The sequence below is a fragment of the Planococcus citri genome, chromosome 4, assembly GCF_950023065.1.
Source record: "Planococcus citri chromosome 4, ihPlaCitr1.1, whole genome shotgun sequence".
NCBI classification, from domain to species: Eukaryota; Metazoa; Arthropoda; class Insecta; order Hemiptera; family Pseudococcidae; genus Planococcus; species Planococcus citri.
Genome location: NC_088680.1, coordinates 5,564,807 through 5,588,364, shown reverse-complemented (window position 1 = coordinate 5,588,364; position 23,558 = coordinate 5,564,807). Strand labels below are relative to the sequence as shown.

The 23,558-nt window shown below is 45.8% G+C and overlaps 1 protein-coding gene across 2 annotated transcripts in view; it reads left to right on the top strand.

The window, feature by feature from the left end:
- LOC135845720 (uncharacterized) overlaps positions 1-23,558 on the top strand; it is a 75,088-nt gene that overhangs the window by 23,357 nt on the left and 28,173 nt on the right. The window contains exons 3-7 of one of the 2 annotated variants that reach the window (XM_065364514.1): positions 18,880-19,101; positions 19,193-19,437; positions 19,544-19,706; positions 19,802-19,975; positions 20,073-20,585. In XM_065364514.1, coding sequence (XP_065220586.1) covers positions 18,880-19,101; positions 19,193-19,437; positions 19,544-19,706; positions 19,802-19,975; positions 20,073-20,309 — 1,041 coding nt within the window. In that variant the 3' untranslated portion in view covers positions 20,310-20,585. Of the gene's footprint in view, positions 1-18,879; positions 19,102-19,192; positions 19,438-19,543; positions 19,707-19,801; positions 19,976-20,072; positions 20,586-23,558 lie in introns of those variants that run through there. The other variant, XM_065364515.1, reaches the window with a different exon arrangement.

Genomic DNA, 23,558 nt, shown 5'->3' with positions numbered 1-23,558 from the left:
GGTGCGAATGCAGGCTCAAAGATGTTCGGGTGTGTTTGGGAAAATTCAGGGGTGCGAATGCGTGCTCAGAGATTGCTCAGACGTGTTCGGGTGTGTTTGAGAAAATTCAGGGGTGCGAATGCAGGCTCAAAGATGTTCGGGTGTGTTTGGGAAAATTCAGGGGTGCGAATGCGTGCTCAGAGATTGCTCAGAGATGTTCGGGTGTGTTTGAAAAAATTCAGAGGTGCGAATGCATGCTCAAAGATGTTCGGGTGTGTTTGGGAAAATTCAGGGGTGCGAATGCTTGCTCAGAGATTGCTCAGACATGTTCGGGTGTGTTTGAGAAAATTCAGGGGTGCGAATGCATGCTCAAAGATGTTCGGGTGTGTTTGGGAAAATTCAGGGGTGCGAATGCGTGCTCAGAGATTGCTCAGAGATGTTCGGGTGTTTTTGGGAAAATTCAGGGGTGTGAATGCGTGCTCAGAGATGTTCGGGTGCGTTTGAAAAAATTCAGGGGTGCGAATGCTTGCTCAGAGATTGCTCAGACATGTTCGGGTGTGTTTGGGAAAATTCAGGGGTGTGAATGCGTGCTCAGAGATTGCTCAGAGATGTTCGGGTGTGTTTGAAAAAATTCAGGGGTGCGAATGCATGCTCAAAGATGTTCGGGTGTGTTTGGGAAAATTCAGGGGTGCGAATGCTTGCTCAGAGATTGCTCAGACATGTTCGGGTGTGTTTGAGAAAATTCAGGGGTGCGAATGCATGCTTAAAGATGTTCGGGTGTGTTTGGGAAAATTCAGGGGTGCGAATGCGTGCTCAGAGATTGCTCAGACATGTTCGGGTGTGTTTGAGAAAATTCAGGGGTGCGAATGCATGCTCAAAGATGTTCGGGTGTGTTTGGGAAAATTCAGGGGTGCGAATGCGTGCTCAGAGATTGCTCAGAGATGTTCGGGTGTTTTTGGGAAAATTCAGGGGTGTGAATGCGTGCTCAGAGATGTTCGGGTGCGTTTGGGAAAATTCAGGGGTGTGAATGCGTGCTCAGAGATTGCTCAGAGATGTTCGGGTGTTTTTGGGAAAATTCAGGGGTGTGAATGCGTGCTCAGAGATGTTCGGGTGTGTTTGGGAAAATTCAGGGGTGTGAATGCGTGCTCAGAGATTGCTCAGAGATGTTCGGGTGTGTTTGAAAAAATTCAGGGGTGCGAATGCTTGCTCAGAGATTGCTCAGACATGTTCGGGTGTGTTTGGGAAAATTCAGGGGTGTGAATGCGTGCTCAGAGATTGCTCAGAGATGTTCGGGTGTGTTTGAAAAAATTCAGGGGTGCGAATGCATGCTCAAAGATGTTCGGGTGTGTTTGGGAAAATTCAGGGGTGCGAATGCTTGCTCAGAGATTGCTCAGACATGTTCGGGTGTGTTTGAGAAAATTCAGGGGTGCGAATGCATGCTCAAAGATGTTCGGGTGTGTTTGGGAAAATTCAGGGGTGCGAATGCGTGCTCAGAGATTGCTCAGAGATGTTCGGGTGTTTTTGGGAAAATTCAGGGGTGTGAATGCGTGCTCAGAGATGTTCGGGTGCGTTTGGGAAAATTCAGGGGTGTGAATGCGTGCTCAGAGATTGCTCAGAGATGTTTGGGTGTGTTTGGGAAGATTCATGGGTGCGAATGCTTGCTCAGAGATTGCTCAGACATGTTCGGGTGTGTTTGAGAAAATTCAGGGGTGCGAATGCATGCTCAAAGATGTTCGGGTGTGTTTGAGAAAATTCAGAGGTGCGAATGCGTGCTCAAAGATGTTCGGGTGTGTTTGGGAAAATTCAGGGGTGTGAATGTGTGCTCAGAGATGTTCGGGTGCGTTTGGGAAAATTCAGGGGTGCGAATGCGTGCTCAAAGATGTTCGGGTGTGTTTGGGAAAATTCAGGGGTGTGAATGCGTGCTCAGAGATTGCTCAGAGATGTTCGGGTGTGTTTGAAAAAATTCAGGGGTGCGAATGCATGCTCAAAGATGTTCGGGTGTGTTTGGGAAAATTCAGGGGTGCGAATGCTTGCTCAGAGATTGCTCAGACATGTTCGGGTGTGTTTGAGAAAATTCAGGGGTGCGAATGCATGCTCAAAGATGTTCGGGTGTGTTTGGGAAAATTCAGGGGTGCGAATGCTTGCTCAGAGATTGCTCAGACATGTTCGGGTGTGTTTGAGAAAATTCAGGGGTGCGAATGCATGCTCAAAGATGTTCGGGTGTGTTTGGGAAAATTCAGGGGTGCGAATGCTTGCTCAGAGATTGCTCAGACATGTTCGGGTGTGTTTGAGAAAATTCAGGGGTGCGAATGCATGCTCAAAGATGTTCGGGTGTGTTTGGGAAAATTCAGGGGTGCGAATGCGTGCTCAGAGATTGCTCAGAGATGTTCGGGTGTTTTTGGGAAAATTCAGGGGTGTGAATGCGTGCTCAGAGATGTTCGGGTGCGTTTGGGAAAATTCAGGGGTGTGAATGCGTGCTCAGAGATTGCTCAGAGATGTTTGGGTGTGTTTGGGAAGATTCATGGGTGCGAATGCTTGCTCAGAGATTGCTCAGACATGTTCGGGTGTGTTTGAGAAAATTCAGGGGTGCGAATGCATGCTCAAAGATGTTCGGGTGTGTTTGAGAAAATTCAGAGGTGCGAATGCGTGCTCAAAGATGTTCGGGTGTGTTTGGGAAAATTCAGGGGTATGAATGTGTGCTCAGAGATGTTCGGGTGCGTTTGGGAAAATTCAGGGGTGCGAATGCGTGCTCAAAGATGTTCGGGTGTGTTTGGGAAAATTCAGGGGTGTGAATGCGTGCTCAGAGATTGCTCAGAGATGTTCGGGTGTGTTTGAAAAAATTCAGGGGTGCGAATGCATGCTCAAAGATGTTCGGGTGTGTTTGGGAAAATTCAGGGGTGCGAATGCTTGCTCAGAGATTGCTCAGACATGTTCGGGTGTGTTTGAGAAAATTCAGGGGTGCGAATGCATGCTCAAAGATGTTCGGGTGTGTTTGGGAAAATTCAGGGGTGCGAATGCTTGCTCAGAGATTGCTCAGACATGTTCGGGTGTGTTTGAGAAAATTCAGGGGTGCGAATGCATGCTCAAAGATGTTCGGGTGTGTTTGGGAAAATTCAGGGGTGCGAATGCGTGCTCAGAGATTGCTCAGAGATGTTCGGGTGTTTTTGGGAAAATTCAGGGGTGTGAATGCGTGCTCAGAGATGTTCGGGTGCGTTTGGGAAAATTCAGGGGTGCGAATGCGTGCTCAGAGATTGCTCAGAGATGTTTGGGTGTGTTTGGGAAAATTCAGGGGTGCGAATGCGTGCTCAAAGATGTTCGGGTGTGTTTGGGAAAATTCAGGGGTGCGAATGCGTGGTCAGAGATTGCTCAGAGATGTTTGGGTGTGTTTGGGAAGATTCATGGGTGCGAATGCTTGCTCAGAGATTGCTCAGACATGTTCGGGTGTGTTTGAGAAAATTCAGAGGTGCGAATGCGTGCTCAAAGATGTTTGGGTGTGTTTGGGAAAATTCAGGGGTGTGAATGTGTGCTCAGAGATGTTCGGGTGCGTTTGGGAAAATTCAGGGGTGTGAATGCATGCTCAGAGATGTTCGGGTGTGTTTGGGAAAATTCAGGGGTGTGAATGCGTGCTCAGAGATTGCTCAGAGATGTTCGGGTGTGTTTGAAAAAATTCAGGGGTGCGAATGCAGGCTCAAAGATGTTCGGGTGTGTTTGGGAAAATTCAGGGGTGCGAATGCGTGCTCAGAGATTGCTCAGACGTGTTCGGGTGTGTTTGAGAAAATTCAGGGGTGCGAATGCAGGCTCAAAGATGTTCGGGTGTGTTTGGGAAAATTCAGGGGTGCGAATGCGTGCTCAGAGATTGCTCAGAGATGTTCGGGTGTGTTTGAAAAAATTCAGAGGTGCGAATGCATGCTCAAAGATGTTCGGGTGTGTTTGGGAAAATTCAGGGGTGCGAATGCTTGCTCAGAGATTGCTCAGACATGTTCGGGTGTGTTTGAGAAAATTCAGGGGTGCGAATGCATGCTCAAAGATGTTCGGGTGTGTTTGGGAAAATTCAGGGGTGCGAATGCGTGCTCAGAGATTGCTCAGAGATGTTCGGGTGTTTTTGGGAAAATTCAGGGGTGTGAATGCGTGCTCAGAGATGTTCGGGTGCGTTTGAAAAAATTCAGGGGTGCGAATGCTTGCTCAGAGATTGCTCAGACATGTTCGGGTGTGTTTGGGAAAATTCAGGGGTGTGAATGCGTGCTCAGAGATTGCTCAGAGATGTTCGGGTGTGTTTGAAAAAATTCAGGGGTGCGAATGCATGCTCAAAGATGTTCGGGTGTGTTTGGGAAAATTCAGGGGTGCGAATGCTTGCTCAGAGATTGCTCAGACATGTTCGGGTGTGTTTGAGAAAATTCAGGGGTGCGAATGCATGCTCAAAGATGTTCGGGTGTGTTTGGGAAAATTCAGGGGTGCGAATGCTTGCTCAGAGATTGCTCAGACATGTTCGGGTGTGTTTGAGAAAATTCAGGGGTGCGAATGCATGCTCAAAGATGTTCGGGTGTGTTTGGGAAAATTCAGGGGTGCGAATGCGTGCTCAGAGATTGCTCAGAGATGTTCGGGTGTTTTTGGGAAAATTCAGGGGTGTGAATGCGTGCTCAGAGATGTTCGGGTGCGTTTGGGAAAATTCAGGGGTGTGAATGCGTGCTCAGAGATTGCTCAGAGATGTTTGGGTGTGTTTGGGAAGATTCATGGGTGCGAATGCTTGCTCAGAGATTGCTCAGACATGTTCGGGTGTGTTTGAGAAAATTCAGGGGTGCGAATGCATGCTCAAAGATGTTCGGGTGTGTTTGAGAAAATTCAGAGGTGCGAATGCGTGCTCAAAGATGTTCGGGTGTGTTTGGGAAAATTCAGGGGTATGAATGTGTGCTCAGAGATGTTCGGGTGCGTTTGGGAAAATTCAGGGGTGCGAATGCGTGCTCAAAGATGTTCGGGTGTGTTTGGGAAAATTCAGGGGTGTGAATGCGTGCTCAGAGATTGCTCAGAGATGTTCGGGTGTGTTTGAAAAAATTCAGGGGTGCGAATGCATGCTCAAAGATGTTCGGGTGTGTTTGGGAAAATTCAGGGGTGCGAATGCTTGCTCAGAGATTGCTCAGACATGTTCGGGTGTGTTTGAGAAAATTCAGGGGTGCGAATGCATGCTCAAAGATGTTCGGGTGTGTTTGGGAAAATTCAGGGGTGCGAATGCTTGCTCAGAGATTGCTCAGACATGTTCGGGTGTGTTTGAGAAAATTCAGGGGTGCGAATGCATGCTCAAAGATGTTCGGGTGTGTTTGGGAAAATTCAGGGGTGCGAATGCGTGCTCAGAGATTGCTCAGAGATGTTCGGGTGTTTTTGGGAAAATTCAGGGGTGTGAATGCGTGCTCAGAGATGTTCGGGTGCGTTTGGGAAAATTCAGGGGTGCGAATGCGTGCTCAGAGATTGCTCAGAGATGTTTGGGTGTGTTTGGGAAAATTCAGGGGTGCGAATGCGTGCTCAAAGATGTTCGGGTGTGTTTGGGAAAATTCAGGGGTGCGAATGCGTGGTCAGAGATTGCTCAGAGATGTTTGGGTGTGTTTGGGAAGATTCATGGGTGCGAATGCTTGCTCAGAGATTGCTCAGACATGTTCGGGTGTGTTTGAGAAAATTCAGAGGTGCGAATGCGTGCTCAAAGATGTTTGGGTGTGTTTGGGAAAATTCAGGGGTGTGAATGTGTGCTCAGAGATGTTCGGGTGCGTTTGGGAAAATTCAGGGGTGTGAATGCATGCTCAGAGATGTTCGGGTGTGTTTGGGAAAATTCAGGGGTGTGAATGCGTGCTCAGAGATTGCTCAGAGATGTTCGGGTGTGTTTGAAAAAATTCAGGGGTGCGAATGCAGGCTCAAAGATGTTCGGGTGTGTTTGGGAAAATTCAGGGGTGCGAATGCGTGCTCAGAGATTGCTCAGACGTGTTCGGGTGTGTTTGAGAAAATTCAGGGGTGCGAATGCAGGCTCAAAGATGTTCGGGTGTGTTTGGGAAAATTCAGGGGTGCGAATGCGTGCTCAGAGATTGCTCAGAGATGTTCGGGTGTGTTTGAAAAAATTCAGAGGTGCGAATGCATGCTCAAAGATGTTCGGGTGTGTTTGGGAAAATTCAGGGGTGCGAATGCTTGCTCAGAGATTGCTCAGACATGTTCGGGTGTGTTTGAGAAAATTCAGGGGTGCGAATGCATGCTCAAAGATGTTCGGGTGTGTTTGGGAAAATTCAGGGGTGCGAATGCGTGCTCAGAGATTGCTCAGAGATGTTCGGGTGTTTTTGGGAAAATTCAGGGGTGTGAATGCGTGCTCAGAGATGTTCGGGTGCGTTTGAAAAAATTCAGGGGTGCGAATGCTTGCTCAGAGATTGCTCAGACATGTTCGGGTGTGTTTGGGAAAATTCAGGGGTGTGAATGCGTGCTCAGAGATTGCTCAGAGATGTTCGGGTGTGTTTGAAAAAATTCAGGGGTGCGAATGCATGCTCAAAGATGTTCGGGTGTGTTTGGGAAAATTCAGGGGTGCGAATGCTTGCTCAGAGATTGCTCAGACATGTTCGGGTGTGTTTGAGAAAATTCAGGGGTGCGAATGCATGCTTAAAGATGTTCGGGTGTGTTTGGGAAAATTCAGGGGTGCGAATGCGTGCTCAGAGATTGCTCAGACATGTTCGGGTGTGTTTGAGAAAATTCAGGGGTGCGAATGCATGCTCAAAGATGTTCGGGTGTGTTTGGGAAAATTCAGGGGTGCGAATGCGTGCTCAGAGATTGCTCAGAGATGTTCGGGTGTTTTTGGGAAAATTCAGGGGTGTGAATGCGTGCTCAGAGATGTTCGGGTGCGTTTGGGAAAATTCAGGGGTGTGAATGCGTGCTCAGAGATTGCTCAGAGATGTTCGGGTGTTTTTGGGAAAATTCAGGGGTGTGAATGCGTGCTCAGAGATGTTCGGGTGTGTTTGGGAAAATTCAGGGGTGTGAATGCGTGCTCAGAGATTGCTCAGAGATGTTCGGGTGTGTTTGAAAAAATTCAGGGGTGCGAATGCTTGCTCAGAGATTGCTCAGACATGTTCGGGTGTGTTTGGGAAAATTCAGGGGTGTGAATGCGTGCTCAGAGATTGCTCAGAGATGTTCGGGTGTGTTTGAAAAAATTCAGGGGTGCGAATGCATGCTCAAAGATGTTCGGGTGTGTTTGGGAAAATTCAGGGGTGCGAATGCTTGCTCAGAGATTGCTCAGACATGTTCGGGTGTGTTTGAGAAAATTCAGGGGTGCGAATGCATGCTCAAAGATGTTCGGGTGTGTTTGGGAAAATTCAGGGGTGCGAATGCGTGCTCAGAGATTGCTCAGAGATGTTCGGGTGTTTTTGGGAAAATTCAGGGGTGTGAATGCGTGCTCAGAGATGTTCGGGTGCGTTTGGGAAAATTCAGGGGTGTGAATGCGTGCTCAGAGATTGCTCAGAGATGTTTGGGTGTGTTTGGGAAGATTCATGGGTGCGAATGCTTGCTCAGAGATTGCTCAGACATGTTCGGGTGTGTTTGAGAAAATTCAGGGGTGCGAATGCATGCTCAAAGATGTTCGGGTGTGTTTGAGAAAATTCAGAGGTGCGAATGCGTGCTCAAAGATGTTCGGGTGTGTTTGGGAAAATTCAGGGGTGTGAATGTGTGCTCAGAGATGTTCGGGTGCGTTTGGGAAAATTCAGGGGTGCGAATGCGTGCTCAAAGATGTTCGGGTGTGTTTGGGAAAATTCAGGGGTGTGAATGCGTGCTCAGAGATTGCTCAGAGATGTTCGGGTGTGTTTGAAAAAATTCAGGGGTGCGAATGCATGCTCAAAGATGTTCGGGTGTGTTTGGGAAAATTCAGGGGTGCGAATGCTTGCTCAGAGATTGCTCAGACATGTTCGGGTGTGTTTGAGAAAATTCAGGGGTGCGAATGCATGCTCAAAGATGTTCGGGTGTGTTTGGGAAAATTCAGGGGTGCGAATGCTTGCTCAGAGATTGCTCAGACATGTTCGGGTGTGTTTGAGAAAATTCAGGGGTGCGAATGCATGCTCAAAGATGTTCGGGTGTGTTTGGGAAAATTCAGGGGTGCGAATGCGTGCTCAGAGATTGCTCAGAGATGTTCGGGTGTTTTTGGGAAAATTCAGGGGTGTGAATGCGTGCTCAGAGATGTTCGGGTGCGTTTGGGAAAATTCAGGGGTGCGAATGCGTGCTCAGAGATTGCTCAGAGATGTTTGGGTGTGTTTGGGAAAATTCAGGGGTGCGAATGCGTGCTCAAAGATGTTCGGGTGTGTTTGGGAAAATTCAGGGGTGCGAATGCGTGCTCAGAGATTGCTCAGAGATGTTTGGGTGTGTTTGGGAAGATTCATGGGTGCGAATGCTTGCTCAGAGATTGCTCAGACATGTTCGGGTGTGTTTGAGAAAATTCAGAGGTGCGAATGCGTGCTCAAAGATGTTTGGGTGTGTTTGGGAAAATTCAGGGGTGTGAATGTGTGCTCAGAGATGTTCGGGTGCGTTTGGGAAAATTCAGGGGTGTGAATGCATGCTCAGAGATGTTCGGGTGTGTTTGGGAAAATTCAGGGGTGTGAATGCGTGCTCAGAGATTGCTCAGAGATGTTCGGGTGTGTTTGAAAAATTTCAGGGGTGCGAATGCAGGCTCAAAGATGTTCGGGTGTGTTTGGGAAAATTCAGGGGTGCGAATGCGTGCTCAGAGATTGCTCAGACGTGTTCGGGTGTGTTTGAGAAAATTCAGGGGTGCGAATGCAGGCTCAAAGATGTTCGGGTGTGTTTGGGAAAATTCAGGGGTGCGAATGCGTGCTCAGAGATTGCTCAGAGATGTTCGGGTGTGTTTGAAAAAATTCAGAGGTGCGAATGCATGCTCAAAGATGTTCGGGTGTGTTTGGGAAAATTCAGGGGTGCGAATGCTTGCTCAGAGATTGCTCAGACATGTTCGGGTGTGTTTGAGAAAATTCAGGGGTGCGAATGCATGCTCAAAGATGTTCGGGTGTGTTTGGGAAAATTCAGGGGTGCGAATGCGTGCTCAGAGATTGCTCAGAGATGTTCGGGTGTTTTTGGGAAAATTCAGGGGTGTGAATGCGTGCTCAGAGATGTTCGGGTGCGTTTGGGAAAATTCAGGGGTGTGAATGCGTGCTCAGAGATTGCTCAGAGATGTTCGGGTGTTTTTGGGAAAATTCAGGGGTGTGAATGCGTGCTCAGAGATGTTCGGGTGTGTTTGGGAAAATTCAGGGGTGTGAATGCGTGCTCAGAGATTGCTCAGAGATGTTCGGGTGTGTTTGAAAAAATTCAGGGGTGCGAATGCATGCTCAAAGATGTTCGGGTGTGTTTGGGAAAATTCAGGGGTGCGAATGCTTGCTCAGAGATTGCTCAGACATGTTCGGGTGTGTTTGAGAAAATTCAGGGGTGCGAATGCATGCTCAAAGATGTTCGGGTGTGTTTGGGAAAATTCAGGGGTGCGAATGCGTGCTCAGAGATTGCTCAGAGATGTTCGGGTGTTTTTGGGAAAATTCAGGGGTGTGAATGCGTGCTCAGAGATGTTCGGGTGCGTTTGGGAAAATTCAGGGGTGTGAATGCGTGCTCAGAGATTGCTCAGAGATGTTTGGGTGTGTTTGGGAAGATTCATGGGTGCGAATGCTTGCTCAGAGATTGCTCAGACATGTTCGGGTGTGTTTGAGAAAATTCAGGGGTGCGAATGCATGCTCAAAGATGTTCGGGTGTGTTTGAGAAAATTCAGAGGTGCGAATGCGTGCTCAAAGATGTTCGGGTGTGTTTGGGAAAATTCAGGGGTGTGAATGTGTGCTCAGAGATGTTCGGGTGCGTTTGGGAAAATTCAGGGGTGCGAATGCGTGCTCAAAGATGTTCGGGTGTGTTTGGGAAAATTCAGGGGTGTGAATGCGTGCTCAGAGATTGCTCAGAGATGTTCGGGTGTGTTTGAAAAAATTCAGGGGTGCGAATGCATGCTCAAAGATGTTCGGGTGTGTTTGGGAAAATTCAGGGGTGCGAATGCTTGCTCAGAGATTGCTCAGACATGTTCGGGTGTGTTTGGGAAAATTCAGGGGTGCGAATGCGTGCTCAGAGATTGCTCAGACGTGTTCGGGTGTGTTTGAGAAAATTCAGGGGTGCGAATGCAGGCTCAAAGATGTTCGGGTGTGTTTGGGAAAATTCAGGGGTGCGAATGCGTGCTCAGAGATTGCTCAGAGATGTTCGGGTGTGTTTGAAAAAATTCAGAGGTGCGAATGCATGCTCAAAGATGTTCGGGTGTGTTTGGGAAAATTCAGGGGTGCGAATGCTTGCTCAGAGATTGCTCAGACATGTTCGGGTGTGTTTGAGAAAATTCAGGGGTGCGAATGCATGCTCAAAGATGTTCGGGTGTGTTTGGGAAAATTCAGGGGTGCGAATGCGTGCTCAGAGATTGCTCAGAGATGTTCGGGTGTTTTTGGGAAAATTCAGGGGTGTGAATGCGTGCTCAGAGATGTTCGGGTGCGTTTGGGAAAATTCAGGGGTGTGAATGCGTGCTCAGAGATTGCTCAGAGATGTTCGGGTGTTTTTGGGAAAATTCAGGGGTGTGAATGCGTGCTCAGAGATGTTCGGGTGTGTTTGGGAAAATTCAGGGGTGTGAATGCGTGCTCAGAGATTGCTCAGAGATGTTCGGGTGTGTTTGAAAAAATTCAGGGGTGCGAATGCTTGCTCAGAGATTGCTCAGACATGTTCGGGTGTGTTTGGGAAAATTCAGGGGTGTGAATGCGTGCTCAGAGATTGCTCAGAGATGTTCGGGTGTGTTTGAAAAAATTCAGGGGTGCGAATGCATGCTCAAAGATGTTCGGGTGTGTTTGGGAAAATTCAGGGGTGCGAATGCTTGCTCAGAGATTGCTCAGACATGTTCGGGTGTGTTTGAGAAAATTCAGGGGTGCGAATGCATGCTCAAAGATGTTCGGGTGTGTTTGGGAAAATTCAGGGGTGCGAATGCGTGCTCAGAGATTGCTCAGAGATGTTCGGGTGTTTTTGGGAAAATTCAGGGGTGTGAATGCGTGCTCAGAGATGTTCGGGTGCGTTTGGGAAAATTCAGGGGTGTGAATGCATGCTCAGAGATGTTCGGGTGTGTTTGGGAAAATTCAGGGGTGTGAATGCGTGCTCAGAGATTGCTCAGAGATGTTCGGGTGTGTTTGAAAAAATTCAGGGGTGCGAATGCAGGCTCAAAGATGTTCGGGTGTGTTTGGGAAAATTCAGGGGTGCGAATGCGTGCTCAGAGATTGCTCAGACGTGTTCGGGTGTGTTTGAGAAAATTCAGGGGTGCGAATGCAGGCTCAAAGATGTTCGGGTGTGTTTGGGAAAATTCAGGGGTGCGAATGCGTGCTCAGAGATTGCTCAGAGATGTTCGGGTGTGTTTGAAAAAATTCAGAGGTGCGAATGCATGCTCAAAGATGTTCGGGTGTGTTTGGGAAAATTCAGGGGTGCGAATGCTTGCTCAGAGATTGCTCAGACATGTTCGGGTGTGTTTGAGAAAATTCAGGGGTGCGAATGCATGCTCAAAGATGTTCGGGTGTGTTTGGGAAAATTCAGGGGTGCGAATGCGTGCTCAGAGATTGCTCAGAGATGTTCGGGTGTTTTTGGGAAAATTCAGGGGTGTGAATGCGTGCTCAGAGATGTTCGGGTGCGTTTGAAAAAATTCAGGGGTGCGAATGCTTGCTCAGAGATTGCTCAGACATGTTCGGGTGTGTTTGGGAAAATTCAGGGGTGTGAATGCGTGCTCAGAGATTGCTCAGAGATGTTCGGGTGTGTTTGAAAAAATTCAGGGGTGCGAATGCATGCTCAAAGATGTTCGGGTGTGTTTGGGAAAATTCAGGGGTGCGAATGCTTGCTCAGAGATTGCTCAGACATGTTCGGGTGTGTTTGAGAAAATTCAGGGGTGCGAATGCATGCTCAAAGATGTTCGGGTGTGTTTGGGAAAATTCAGGGGTGCGAATGCGTGCTCAGAGATTGCTCAGAGATGTTCGGGTGTTTTTGGGAAAATTCAGGGGTGTGAATGCGTGCTCAGAGATGTTCGGGTGCGTTTGGGAAAATTCAGGGGTGTGAATGCGTGCTCAGAGATTGCTCAGAGATGTTTGGGTGTGTTTGGGAAGATTCATGGGTGCGAATGCTTGCTCAGAGATTGCTCAGACATGTTCGGGTGTGTTTGAGAAAATTCAGGGGTGCGAATGCATGCTCAAAGATGTTCGGGTGTGTTTGAGAAAATTCAGAGGTGCGAATGCGTGCTCAAAGATGTTCGGGTGTGTTTGGGAAAATTCAGGGGTGTGAATGTGTGCTCAGAGATGTTCGGGTGCGTTTGGGAAAATTCAGGGGTGCGAATGCGTGCTCAAAGATGTTCGGGTGTGTTTGGGAAAATTCAGGGGTGTGAATGCGTGCTCAGAGATTGCTCAGAGATGTTCGGGTGTGTTTGAAAAAATTCAGGGGTGCGAATGCATGCTCAAAGATGTTCGGGTGTGTTTGGGAAAATTCAGGGGTGCGAATGCTTGCTCAGAGATTGCTCAGACATGTTCGGGTGTGTTTGGGAAAATTCAGGGGTGCGAATGCGTGCTCAGAGATTGCTCAGACGTGTTCGGGTGTGTTTGAGAAAATTCAGGGGTGCGAATGCAGGCTCAAAGATGTTCGGGTGTGTTTGGGAAAATTCAGGGGTGCGAATGCGTGCTCAGAGATTGCTCAGAGATGTTCGGGTGTGTTTGAAAGAATTCAGAGGTGCGAATGCATGCTCAAAGATGTTCGGGTGTGTTTGGGAAAATTCAGGGGTGCGAATGCTTGCTCAGAGATTGCTCAGACATGTTCGGGTGTGTTTGAGAAAATTCAGGGGTGCGAATGCATGCTCAAAGATGTTCGGGTGTGTTTGGGAAAATTCAGGGGTGCGAATGCGTGCTCAGAGATTGCTCAGAGATGTTCGGGTGTTTTTGGGAAAATTCAGGGGTGTGAATGCGTGCTCAGAGATGTTCGGGTGCGTTTGGGAAAATTCAGGGGTGTGAATGCGTGCTCAGAGATTGCTCAGAGATGTTCGGGTGTTTTTGGGAAAATTCAGGGGTGTGAATGCGTGCTCAGAGATGTTCGGGTGTGTTTGGGAAAATTCAGGGGTGTGAATGCGTGCTCAGAGATTGCTCAGAGATGTTCGGGTGTGTTTGAAAAAATTCAGGGGTGCGAATGCTTGCTCAGAGATTGCTCAGACATGTTCGGGTGTGTTTGGGAAAATTCAGGGGTGTGAATGCGTGCTCAGAGATTGCTCAGAGATGTTCGGGTGTGTTTGAAAAAATTCAGGGGTGCGAATGCATGCTCAAAGATGTTCGGGTGTGTTTGGGAAAATTCAGGGGTGCGAATGCTTGCTCAGAGATTGCTCAGACATGTTCGGGTGTGTTTGAGAAAATTCAGGGGTGCGAATGCATGCTCAAAGATGTTCGGGTGTGTTTGGGAAAATTCAGGGGTGCGAATGCGTGCTCAGAGATTGCTCAGAGATGTTCGGGTGTTTTTGGGAAAATTCAGGGGTGTGAATGCGTGCTCAGAGATGTTCGGGTGCGTTTGGGAAAATTCAGGGGTGTGAATGCGTGCTCAGAGATTGCTCAGAGATGTTTGGGTGTGTTTGGGAAGATTCATGGGTGCGAATGCTTGCTCAGAGATTGCTCAGACATGTTCGGGTGTGTTTGAGAAAATTCAGGGGTGCGAATGCATGCTCAAAGATGTTCGGGTGTGTTTGAGAAAATTCAGAGGTGCGAATGCGTGCTCAAAGATGTTCGGGTGTGTTTGGGAAAATTCAGGGGTGTGAATGTGTGCTCAGAGATGTTCGGGTGCGTTTGGGAAAATTCAGGGGTGCGAATGCGTGCTCAAAGATGTTCGGGTGTGTTTGGGAAAATTCAGGGGTGTGAATGCGTGCTCAGAGATTGCTCAGAGATGTTCGGGTGTGTTTGAAAAAATTCAGGGGTGCGAATGCATGCTCAAAGATGTTCGGGTGTGTTTGGGAAAATTCAGGGGTGCGAATGCTTGCTCAGAGATTGCTCAGACATGTTCGGGTGTGTTTGAGAAAATTCAGGGGTGCGAATGCATGCTCAAAGATGTTCGGGTGTGTTTGGGAAAATTCAGGGGTGCGAATGCTTGCTCAGAGATTGCTCAGACATGTTCGGGTGTGTTTGAGAAAATTCAGGGGTGCGAATGCATGCTCAAAGATGTTCGGGTGTGTTTGGGAAAATTCAGGGGTGCGAATGCGTGCTCAGAGATTGCTCAGAGATGTTCGGGTGCGTTTGGGAAAATTCAGGGGTGCGAATGCGTGCTCAGAGATTGCTCAGAGATGTTTGGGTGTGTTTGGGAAAATTCAGGGGTGCGAATGCGTGCTCAAAGATGTTCGGGTGAGTTTGGGAAAATTCAGGGGTGCGAATGCGTGCTCAGAGATTGCTCAGAGATGTTTGGGTGTGTTTGGGAAGATTCATGGGTGCGAATGCTTGCTCAGAGATTGCTCAGACATGTTCGGGTGTGTTTGAGAAAATTCAGAGGTGCGAATGCGTGCTCAAAGATGTTTGGGTGTGTTTGGGAAAATTCAGGGGTGTGAATGTGTGCTCAGAGATGTTCGGGTGCGTTTGGGAAAATTCAGGGGTGCGAATGCTTGCTCAGAGATTGCTCAGACATGTTCGGGTGTGTTTGGGAAAATTCAGGGGTGTGAATGCGTGCTCAGAGATTGCTCAGAGATGTTCGGGTGTGTTTGAAAAAATTCAGGGGTGCGAATGCATGCTCAAAGATGTTCGGGTGTGTTTGGGAAAATTCAGGGGTGCGAATGCTTGCTCAGAGATTGCTCAGACATGTTCGGGTGTGTTTGAGAAAATTCAGGGGTGCGAATGCATGCTCAAAGATGTTCGGGTGTGTTTGGGAAAATTCAGGGGTGCGAATGCGTGCTCAGAGATTGCTCAGAGATGTTCGGGTGTTTTTGGGAAAATTCAGGGGTGTGAATGCGTGCTCAGAGATGTTCGGGTGCGTTTGGGAAAATTCAGGGGTGTGAATGCGTGCTCAGAGATTGCTCAGAGATGTTTGGGTGTGTTTGGGAAGATTCATGGGTGCGAATGCTTGCTCAGAGATTGCTCAGACATGTTCGGGTGTGTTTGAGAAAATTCAGGGGTGCGAATGCATGCTCAAAGATGTTCGGGTGTGTTTGAGAAAATTCAGAGGTGCGAATGCGTGCTCAAAGATGTTCGGGTGTGTTTGGGAAAATTCAGGGGTGTGAATGTGTGCTCAGAGATGTTCGGGTGCGTTTGGGAAAATTCAGGGGTGCGAATGCGTGCTCAAAGATGTTCGGGTGTGTTTGGGAAAATTCAGGGGTGTGAATGCGTGCTCAGAGATTGCTCAGAGATGTTCGGGTGTGTTTGAAAAAATTCAGGGGTGCGAATGCATGCTCAAAGATGTTCGGGTGTGTTTGGGAAAATTCAGGGGTGCGAATGCTTGCTCAGAGATTGCTCAGACATGTTCGGGTGTGTTTGAGAAAATTCAGGGGTGCGAATGCATGCTCAAAGATGTTCGGGTGTGTTTGGGAAAATTCAGGGGTGCGAATGCTTGCTCAGAGATTGCTCAGACATGTTCGGGTGTGTTTGAGAAAATTCAGGGGTGCGAATGCATGCTCAAAGATGTTCGGGTGTGTTTGGGAAAATTCAGGGGTGCGAATGCGTGCTCAGAGATTGCTCAGAGATGTTCGGGTGCGTTTGGGAAAATTCAGGGGTGCGAATGCGTGCTCAGAGATTGCTCAGAGATGTTTGGGTGTGTTTGGGAAAATTCAGGGGTGCGAATGCGTGCTCAAAGATGTTCGGGTGTGTTTGGGAAAATTCAGGGGTGCGAATGCGTGCTCAGAGATTGCTCAGAGATGTTTGGGTGTGTTTGGGAAGATTCATGGGTGCGAATGCTTGCTCAGAGATTGCTCAGACATGTTCGGGTGTGTTTGAGAAAATTCAGAGGTGCGAATGCGTGCTCAAAGATGTTTGGGTGTGTTTGGGAAAATTCAGGGGTGTGAATGTGTGCTCAGAGATGTTCGGGTGCGTTTGGGAAAATTCAGGGGTGTGAATGCATGCTCAGAGATGTTCGGGTGTGTTTGGGAAAATTCAGGGGTGTGAATGCGTGCTCAGAGATTGCTCAGAGATGTTCGGGTGTGTTTGAAAAATTTCAGGGGTGCGAATGCAGGCTCAAAGATGTTCGGGTGTGTTTGGGAAAATTCAGGGGTGCGATTGCGTGCTCAGAGATTGCTCAGACGTGTTCGGGTGTGTTTGAGAAAATTCAGGGGTGCGAATGCAGGCTCAAAGATGTTCGGGTGTGTTTGGGAAAATTCAGGGGTGCGAATGCGTGCTCAGAGATTGCTCAGAGATGTTCGGGTGTGTTTGAAAAAATTCAGAGGTGCGAATGCATGCTCAAAGATGTTCGGGTGTGTTTGGGAAAATTCAGGGGTGCGAATGCTTGCTCAGAGATTGCTCAGACATGTTCGGGTGTGTTTGAGAAAATTCAGGGGTGCGAATGCATGCTCAAAGATGTTCGGGTGTGTTTGGGAAAATTCAGGGGTGCGAATGCGTGCTCAGAGATTGCTCAGAGATGTTCGGGTGTTTTTGGGAAAATTCAGGGGTGTGAATGCGTGCTCAGAGATGTTCGGGTGCGTTTGGGAAAATTCAGGGGTGTGAATGCGTGCTCAGAGATTGCTCAGAGATGTTCGGGTGTTTTTGGGAAAATTCAGGGGTGTGAATGCGTGCTCAGAGATGTTCGGGTGTGTTTGGGAAAATTCAGGGGTGTGAATGCGTGCTCAGAGATTGCTCAGAGATGTTCGGGTGTGTTTGAAAAAATTCAGGGGTGCGAATGCATGCTCAAAGATGTTCGGGTGTGTTTGGGAAAATTCAGGGGTGCGAATGCGTGCTCAGAGATTGCTCAGAGATGTTCGGGTGTTTTTGGGAAAATTCAGGGGTGTGAATGCGTGCTCAGAGATGTTCGGGTGCGTTTGGGAAAATTCAGGGGTGTGAATGCGTGCTCAGAGATTGCTCAGAGATGTTTGGGTGTGTTTGGGAAGATTCATGGGTGCGAATGCTTGCTCAGAGATTGCTCAGACATGTTCGGGTGTGTTTGAGAAAATTCAGGGGTGCGAATGCATGCTCAAAGATGTTCGGGTGTGTTTGAGAAAATTCAGAGGTGCGAATGCGTGCTCAAAGATGTTCGGGTGTGTTTGGGAAAATTCAGGGGTGTGAATGTGTGCTCAGAGATGTTCGGGTGCGTTTGGGAAAATTCAGGGGTGCGAATGCGTGCTCAAAGATGTTCGGGTGTGTTTGGGAAAATTCAGGGGTGTGAATGCGTGCTCAGAGATTGCTCAGAGATGTTCGGGTGTGTTTGAGAAAATTCAGAGGTGCGAATGCGTGCTCAAAGATGTTTGGGTGTGTTTGGGAAAATTCAGGGGTGTGAATGTGTGCTCAGAGATGTTCGGGTGCGTTTGGGAAAATTCAGGGGTGTGAATGCATGCTCAGAGATGTTCGGGTGTGTTTGGGAAAATTCAGGGATGTGAATGCGTGCTCAGAGATTGCTCAGAGATGTTCGGGTGTGTTTGAAAAAATTCAGGGGTGCGAATGCAGGCTCAAAGATGTTCGGGTGTGTTTGGGAAAATTCAGGGGTGCGAATGCGTGCTCAGAGATTGCTCAGACGTGTTCGGGTGTGTTTGAGAAAATTCAGGGGTGCGAATGCATGCTCAAAGATGTTCGGGTGTGTTTGGGAAGATTCATGGGTGCGAATGCTTGCTCAGAGATTGCTCAGACATGTTCGGGTGTGTTTGAGAAAATTCAGAGGTGCGAATGCGTGCTCAGAGATGTTCGGGTGTGTTTGGGAAAATTCAGGGGTGTGAATGCGTGCTCAGAGATTGCTCCGAGATGTTCGGGTGTGTTTGAAAAAATTCAGGGGTGCGAATGCATGCTCAAAGATGTTCGGGTGTGTTAGGGAAAATTCAGGGGTGCGAATGCGTGCTCGGAGATTGCTCAGACATGTTCGGGTGTGTTTGAGAAAATTCAGGGGTGCGAATGCGTGCTCAATGATGTTCGGGTGTGTTTGGTAAAATTCAGGGGTGTGAACGCGTGCTCAGAGATGTTCGGGTGTGTTTGGGAAAATTCAGGGGTACGAATGCGTGCTCAGAGATGTTCTGGTGTTTTTGGGAAAATTCTGAAGTGTGCACAAGTTCTGGGAGGAGTTGGCGGGTGTTTGGGAAAATTGGGGGGTGTGCTGCTCACTATCATTGAGCTTTGTCCTCTTGTATTGCTCTGTGTCATCTTGTGATCTTTTTTGTGGTGGTAGAATGTATTCATGATTCTTAGTCCATTGATAGTGCAAAAATCTATAGTTACTGTCTTTACACGCGTATCCAGGGATCGTGGAGGTAGGGGGTCAGTGCCTCCGCCTCCAGCTCCGGCTCCCAAATTTGAAAAAGAAATACCTCCGGCTCCAGCTCCGGAGATTATTTATAAGTACCTCCGCCTCCACCTTCAGCTCCACTTGAAAAATTTCAAGTACCTCTTGCTCTGGCTCCGGCTCCCGGAGCAAGGCCAAAAAAGGGTACCCTCCGCGGGGGGCTCCTACCCTCCACCTCCGCTCCACTCCGCGATCCCTGCGCGTATCTTCTACCTGAGCATTCAAGTCTCCTGCTATCAATTTATCTTCTGGATATACTGCTTGTACTGCCTTCTGTAGTTGCTCGTAGAACTCTTCGTTTTGTTCCTCACTTCTCTCTTCTGGTGCATATACTCTGATTATTGTAAAACAGTCTTTTTTCAATCTCATCCTTGCTGATACCTACATGAAAATGTCCATTTATTTAGGTTATTATTAAATAAATCTTACTCTTTGCAGATCCATAACATAGTCTTATATCCGGACAAACACTCTTGGTGTAAAACCACAGCCATCGTTCAAGTGGTCGGTCATCCAGGCTGCAGTTCGGTCAAAATGGACAATAATGTCTGCGTAGGAACTTGCTTCAGCTACATTGTACCCAGAACAGTTCCAGATACACCAGGAGATGTTCTCCCATACTGTGATTCTTGTCAACCTGGTCACACGACTTGGAAAAAGGTCAGAAATCATATTATCGTTCCATCAACATTATTTACCTACCAATCTGTGTCCAAAAAATTCACCTCTTTAAGTTCTTTTCTCATCTCAGGTCACTTTGGAATGCACCGAAGGAAACTTCAAGAATCAGAATCTAACCAAATACGTGGAATACATCCACGACTGTAATTGTGGCTCATGTAAAGATCAATCTATCCAGAAACTGCCATCCGAAGAAGATTTAGAAGGCGATGAGTTCGATTCCGGATTAATTACCGATACTTTTAACGTAACTATTGACGGATTACAACTTCAGTCGAACAATTCTGGTAATTCCAGTCAACTGGCTCCTGAAAGGTTTGTTTTTAATTAATATTCATGATCTATATAAGAGGCGGAAACCGAACATCGATCGTGATTATCGTCTGTCGTACCTATAATTAATGAATTCTCAATTGTATAGAGTTTCGAGTTTACTGAAGAAGTTGAACAACGAAGACGTGAATGTTTTGGAAAATTCGGCTGATCGAGGATTACATAAAAGTGTTTGGAAGAAGCTTTTACAAAAGATGGAAACTATCAACGATGGAATTGATTCCGCTGCTCTTTTGCAGCAAGTCAAAGCTGTAAGTTACCTAACTCATCATTTACCTAGGTACATTGTTCAGTTCATGTAGGTACCTAGAACACTGATTGATTATGTTGAATTCGATGATTTCAGCTCGAAGAAGAATTAAACATTAAATTCAACTACAAACGATTAAAACTCGCTCTATTCAAATTGAAAAAATATCAAGACATTACCAGAGCGAATAATAAACCTGACAACTCCAGTATAGTCTTACCCCAACTACTCCAACACCAAGAAACTTTCAAACCGGAAGAAAACACTACCGTATGTGTTACAACTCTGGTTCATTTCCTAAACCTAATTAGTACCTACCTACCTACCAATAATATCGATATAAAATAAATTTTGATTTCTTCAACAGACATTACCCGTAACCGTACCCAAAGACTCGAAAGATGTATTCTCATCGGGTCTATACTCGAAGCTATCTCCTAACCTGCCAACGATTGGAATAGAAAACGAAACAGCTGCTCCAATGATAGACGTAGCGTCTCAATTTTTGAAACCAGCTACAGGTGGTTCGGTGATCAGTTACCACGATAATCTCGAAGGACCTAACCATAAGATTGATAAAAAAGATAAATTATTGATTAATTAATCGTACCTATCTAGTAAAAATTATTCGGTTCATAGTTGAATTTTTTTATACGTATTTTGTATAGGTACTTTATCACCGCCGATTTGATTGTATAATTTGGTTGTATTATGCGGATTCTTCGAATATTTTCTATTTCACAATTATAAATATTTGTTATTACCGTCGGAACGATTTAATAAAATACTTATTTTGTTTTCAAGACTTGATTTGTGATATTTTTTGCTGTGAATATTTATTACTATGTATGTAAATAAATTGTGTATTATCTTCTTGTGATTCGTGTTTCTCATTGCTTCGGTTTATTTTTTATGTATCAGTCCGGCATATGACAATAGGAGTAATTGCACCCCCCCCCCGCCGATCCTCCGGGACAACATTTTTCTTAAAGGGGACATCCTAAGGAACATTTTAATGAAAAGTTGCCAAAAAAAAAGTTGGCCTTACTTACAAAATGGCGGCCATTTTGATTAACAGGTCAGCCGAAATCGCAGATTTTGCGTTTCAACATAGGACTTGCACGAAATTTTTCAAACTTTACAAAGGTAGATCGAAAGATCATGCAAAAATTCATCACCTATCAAAATTTCAAGCGCTAAAGTGCGTTTTTCGATTTTTGGTGAATTTTTGAAAATCGAATTTAGGCCAAAAATGGGGGGAAAAATCAAAATTTTACCAAATTGACCAAGAAAACTGAAATTTCGGATATACCTTATTTCCGACAAGCCAAATCGATTGGAAACGTATTCAACCCGTTTTGAGCAGTTCTGGAGCCTCCAGCAGATTTTTGAAACTCGAAATTCCCACAAAATTCCATCAAATTGGAGTTGTAAAGCTGAATTTTCACAAAATTTCATTTAAAAATGGAGATGGAAAGCTGAAATTTATTCTACACTCCAATTTTAACACCCTCTGAAGACGACTTCAGGTGGGTTCAAGTCATTTTAGAGTCTCCAGCGGCATTTTTGAAAATTACTGTAGCCTCCAGTAGATTTTTGAAACTTGAAATTTCCCTGAAATTTCATCAAACTGAGATGGAGACTCAAAACTCATTCTGCAAACTAATTTTAACACCCTCTGAAGAAGACTTCAGGTGGGTTCAAGTCATTTTAGAGCCTCCAGCGACTTTTTTGAAAATAACTGGAGCATCCAGCTGATTTTTGAACCTTTACATTTTCACAAAATTTCATTAAATGGAGACGAAAAGCTGAAATTTACTCTTCACTCCAATTTTAACACTCCCTGAAGACGACTTCAGGTGGGTTCACGTCATTTTAGAGCCTCCAGCGACATTTTTGAAAATTACTGGAACCTCCAATAGATTTTTGAAACTTGAAATTTCCTCAAAATTTCATTAAACTGAGATGGAGAGTTGAAACACATTCTGCAAACTAATTTTAACACCCTCTGAAGACGACTTCAGGTGTGTTCAAGTCATTTTAGAGCCTCCAGCGACATCAGATTGGAGTAGTAAAGCTGAAATTTATTCTAAAAACTGATTTCAATACGCTACGAAGTACTGCTGGTGAATTTCAATTCGTTCTGAAGCCTCCAGCGACTTTTTGATTTTTTGCTGTGAATATTTATTACTATGTACGTAAATAAATTGTGTAGGTAGTATCTTCTTGTGATTCGTGTTTCTCATTGCTTCCGTTTATTTTTTATGTATCAGTCCGGCATATGACAATAGGAGTAATTGCACCCCCCCCCCCCCCGCCGATCCTCCGGGACAACTTTTTTCTTAAAGGGGACATCCTAAGGAACATTTTAAAGCAAACTTCCCCCAAAAAAAAGTTGGCTTTACTTACAAAATGGCGGCCATTTTGATTAACAGGTCAGCCGAAATCGCAGATTTTGCGTTTCAACATAGGACTTGCACGAAATTTTTCAAACTTTACAAAGGTAGACCGAAAGATCATGCAAAAATTCATCACCTGTCAAAATTTCAAGCGCTAAAGTGCGTTTTTCGATTTTTGGTGAATTTTTGAAAATCGAATTTAGGCCAAAAATGAGGGGAAAAATCAAAATTTTACCAAATTGACCAAGAAAGCTAAAATTTGGGATATACCCTATTTTCGACATGCCAAATCGATTGGAAACGGTTTCAACCAGTTTTGAGCAGTTCTGGAGCTTCCAGCAGATTTTTGAAACTCGAAATGTCCACAAAATTCCCTCAAATTGGAGTTGTAAAACTGAAATTTATTCTAAAGACTGATTTCAATACGCTACGAAGTACTGCAGGTGAATTTATGTAAAAGTCGTTTTGGAGCCTTCAGCGACTTTTTTGAAAATTCCTGAAGCCTCTAGCAGATTTTTGAAACTTTAAATTTTCACAAAATTTCATTAAATGGAGATGGAAAGCTGAAATGTATTCTACACTCCAATTTTAACACCCTCTGAAGACGACTTCAGGTGGATTCAAGTCATTTTAGAGCCTCCAGCGACATTTTTGGAAAATACTGGAGCCTCCAGTAGATTTTTGAAACTTGAAATTTCGGAGAAATTTCATAAAACTGAGATGGAGAGTCGAATCTCATTCTGCAAACTAATTTCAATACACTACGAAGTTGACTGCTGGTGGATTTCAAGTCGTTTTGGAGCCTCCAGCGACTTTTCGAAAGGTTGTATGGTGTTTTTTTGGAAAATTGAAATTTCCTAAAAGTAGCTGGAAGCTTCAAAACTATTTGAAACCACCATGCACCATGTTGCCTGCGAAGTAATGTCCGTTTCGTCGTCAGATTCATTCTGATAGTCATATCCCAAAATCTGACGACCTCGATTGCCAATCGGATAGCTGTCTATATTGATAAGCGAGCTCAGCTATACAATAATTGAAATTTCATTACTTGAAAATGAGATAGATTATCTACATGTGAATTTGGAAACATAACACTATGAATACCGGTTTTAAATATGTATCTTAAGTAGGTACATATTTTGAATTGCAATCGAAAGATAATCAGATCGCGATTTGGTTTGAAAATTTAAACGTTTTTTTGGTGCGGATGTAATATAGAAAAATTAATTTCAGAATGGTAGAGATAGATGCTGATAAAATTCAGCAATGAATTGCGGTTTTCCCTTTCTGCCTTCATCTCGTACTTCACCGCATTTTTATCTACCTATATACACTTATACAGATATAACGTATCAATGATAAGAATACGACATATTATAATTTATTGTAGAAATACATAGTACTTGAGTGTTGGATAGTTAGTTTTGATCGAAACTGAATAATTTTTATGTTAT